Source organism: Toxotes jaculatrix, chromosome 3 (genome assembly GCF_017976425.1).
Source record: "Toxotes jaculatrix isolate fToxJac2 chromosome 3, fToxJac2.pri, whole genome shotgun sequence".
NCBI lineage: Eukaryota > Metazoa > Chordata > Actinopteri > Toxotidae > Toxotes > Toxotes jaculatrix.
In genome coordinates, this window is record NC_054396.1 from 626,541 (window position 1) to 630,013 (window position 3,473).

Below are 3,473 nucleotides of genomic sequence, written 5' to 3' on the forward strand. Positions count from 1 at the left end.
CCTAGCTCTGTTGAAAGCTAGGGATGCTGGAGAGCGTCCTCTGCACCTGCATCACTGTGTGGCATGGCAGCTGCACTGCTGCTGAGAGGAAGGCTCTGCAGAGGGTGGTAAAGGCTGCACAGAGGACTGTGGGGAACAGCCTGCCCACCACCTCAGACCAACATGTTCATATAGGTGCAATATATGAACTACCTCTTTGCACTACTACTACCTCCTACTTGCACATGCATATTTATGCACATACTAATCTTGGCTTCCTTATTTTATTTAATTTAATTGTTTATATGTTTATATTTTGCTCTGTTGTGTAGATTTTTATTGCCCTTATGTTTATATTCATATTTTCACTCTTTACATCTTGCTCTTGATGGCTTAAACTGGGACCTGAGTACTAATTTCGTGCCATAACATGTAAATGTACTGGTTTGACAGTAGAAGTTCCTTGATCCTTGATCCTTTCTTATTGTGTTCTCTCCTCAGCCAACCTGAGCCGTGTGGTTCCTCATGGTCTCTGAGTGTTTTTCCCTCCTTCCCTTTAATGGAAAAAACCCTGGAATTCTGGAGAGTAAGTGGAAATGTGGCTCTCAGGAAAACATATTGCTTTTATCGTGTTGTATTTTTGTTGATTTATGTATTAGAGATGTTCCAAATGATTTCTGAATTGAATGTTGAAATATCGGCCACAGTGTGTGTGTTCTCTCTCATTAGGCTAATGGACATGCAGATCGCATTGACAGCATAAAGCCCATGTTGAAACTAAAGGAAAAGGCACCTTCACTGAGGTGAGTGTGGTTTAATTAAATATCTGTATGCATGGCTATGAATCCACTCTTTAGACAATGTCCAGGTTTCCAGACCTTTACAGGTCTCACAGTATTTCATGAGCTGGACATGGTGTGAGTTGGTAACAATATCTGATCTCTTTGTCTGTTCTTAGGTTATGGACAGATTCTACAACAAAGTCAATGATCCAGCATCCAAAGGGGGATCCTTCTTTGCTGTGTGTCGAGGGAAGGTGAGGTTGTTATGGTTTCATGGAGTCTGGAGAAATGTTTCAGAATATACTCTTTTTACCTTGGCACCTATCTTTTATATCCAAAAGACAGAATGTCTTCAATGTCCCCATCACCTCTCCTCTTGTGTCGCCATCAGGCTAAACGTTTAGTTTTTGGCTTCATTACTGGAAGTCATTTTCACTTTGCTATTGTCAAAATCCCTCTGTTGCACCCACAATCCAGTAACTTTCTATTGCTATTACATCTATGCAGGTTTGACAGGAACCCCCCTGTTTGCATATGAGTTGTAATTTCCTTTACATCAGCTGTAACATTACACAAGTGCATCCATCTATAAATGAACTTCGGTTAATGTATTCCTGTGCCAGGCTAGTGAGGGTCTGGATTTTGCAGACACCTTTGGTCAGGGTGTCATCATTCCCGGCCTTCCCTTCCTTCCAAAATTGGACCCTCGAGTCATCCTGAAGATGCAGTTCTTGGATGAGATGAACAGGAAGAAAGCTCCTGGGCTGAAGTGAGAGAAACTGCTTACTGAAAAGGCTTGATGATGTTTTCTTGGTTCAGTCTTAGCGTGGTTGTCTGTGTCTTTCTCTGTGTGTGTGTGTGTGTGTGTGTTTGTGTGTGTGGACAGAGTGGTACAGACAGCAGGCTTTCATGGCTGTGAACCAGGCCATCGGCAGAGTCATTTGCCATAAGGAGGACTATGGAGCCATCTTCCTGTGTGATCAGAGGTCAGACTGCTGATTAACAGGTGGCATTAACAGGTGGCTTTCATCAGGCTATAAGGAGCCATTTATTTGTATAAGAAAGAGAGCTTGATGAGAGAGGTTAGGGTCAGAATATGAAAATGCAGTGCCATCCTAGCATGGCTTTTATTCTCATGTCTACCCTGCAGTTCAAATTGTCGGTGCTGGAACATAATGAAGTTGCACAAAATGTCTCGAAAAACAAGTCGTGCCAGAAAAAAAAAAGTTGTCATCAACAACAAAAACTCTGTTCATGTTGCTGTTGTGTTATTAAAAGATTTTTATTAAAGTAGGACTGTTTGTGGATGCTGTTATTATATTTTTCTTTTGCAGTTTTGTAACAGTTCAGCAACCAGCAATCAGAAATCTAGCAACCAGCAATCAGGAAAATGCATGAAATAAGTTTTAACTTCTAAAGTTAACTAATAATTCTAGTCTTGTGACAAGTAACCTGAACTTAAAGTGTAAAATCTGTGGAGTAATTAAACAAACTTTTAGCTTTACTAACATCTTTCAGAAAGAACTGATCTGTTCCACAATGATGAAGGTGATTAAAATAAAATAACCTGTGACTTCACACAGGTTTAAGTCCTCTGATGCCCGGGCTCAGCTTCCATCATGGGTTAGGCCTTATGTGCGGCTTTATGAAGGCTTTGGAAATGTGGTCCATGACGTTTCTCAGTTCTTCAGGGTTGCAAATAAAATGGTGGGTCCTAACATGAATACAGTTGACAAAAAAGATCAACTGACTCAATGTCCTGGTGTAATTGAGGTCAGTTGGCAGTTTTTGTGTGGCTTGGCAACAGTTGGATATATATATAGTACACCCATCAACTGTCTTATCTCTCTGCACACTAATACTTGTCCCAGTTGGTCCAACTCAGGTCTCAAGTCCCTGAGGGCAAGTTACAGGATAAGTCTCAGGACAGTGTCCTCCAGGATGATGAAACCAACTGGACTCACATATATTTCATATTTTTTTTGTAGTGTTGTATACCAGAATAAATGTCTCTTAAATGAACGATAGACCTCTCTCACAGGAGGTGGAGCTCCTTATTTCCTGGGACAGGCGCTCGCTCTGCACTCAGCTCAGTGTGGGACAGAAACTCAAGGCACATTCAGCAAGTGAAGCAGAGCTCAGGTGCAGTTCAGAGGTGGGATTTTCTATGAGTCAGACCAGTCTAGAGGTGGAGTGGCCTCTTCAGGCTTTTTCAGCAGCGTGTTCATTTCCTCTCTCAATGCCTGTACAACTGTGTTTACTGCTAAGAGGTCTGATCCAGAGCTGTGACCATTAACTGCCTGTACAGTACTGACTGTGTGTGTTTGTGGTTGTAACAGGCCTGTGGTAGAGAAGAAGACTGCTGCAGAGAGCTGTGGGGCAGTGTGTTTGCCAGATACTCAGGCCTCTGGCTTCCCTTCCTGCTCACACTCCCAAAGCCCCCACACCCAGAAGGCCAAGGCACTGGATGCCCACCTTCCCAGCCTGAAGAGGAGGAGGCTCAGTGAGTATCAATATAAAGGGAATGTTTCCATGACTCCTTCAAATCCTGAAACAGTTCACAGAGGAGAAGTTAATCCTTAATGTGTTTTTAACCTCTTGTTTTGTCTTTGTGATCAGATGAACACACTGGAGCCAATGGGATACCCAGGATCTTTACTCAGTATGAATGTGAGGTGCAGAAGAGTCAGAGGAGACCAGCCAACCTGTTGG

At 42.6% G+C, this 3,473-nt stretch overlaps 1 protein-coding gene across 1 annotated transcript; it reads left to right on the top strand.

Annotated features, from left to right (window-relative positions):
• The first annotated feature begins 538 nt into the window (after positions 1 to 538).
• Positions 539 to 3,473, top strand: LOC121178909 (regulator of telomere elongation helicase 1-like). Its single transcript, XM_041033392.1, has 6 exons — positions 539 to 565; positions 938 to 1,015; positions 1,385 to 1,530; positions 2,345 to 2,468; positions 3,101 to 3,264; positions 3,381 to 3,473. The coding sequence occupies exons 1-6, from the start codon at positions 539 to 541 to the stop codon at positions 3,382 to 3,384; spliced, it is 543 nt and encodes a 180-aa protein (XP_040889326.1). The 3' UTR covers positions 3,385 to 3,473.

Coding starts and splice junctions, on each gene's coding strand:
- LOC121178909 (XM_041033392.1), top strand. CDS start 539: ATGGAAAAAACCCTGGAATTCTGGAGA. Junction 1,016..1,384: donor TTGCTGTGTGTCGAGGGAAG/GTGAGGTTGTTA, acceptor TTCCTGTGCCAG/GCTAGTGAGGGTCTGGATTT. Junction 1,531..2,344: donor AAGAAAGCTCCTGGGCTGAA/GTGAGAGAAACT, acceptor GACTTCACACAG/GTTTAAGTCCTCTGATGCCC.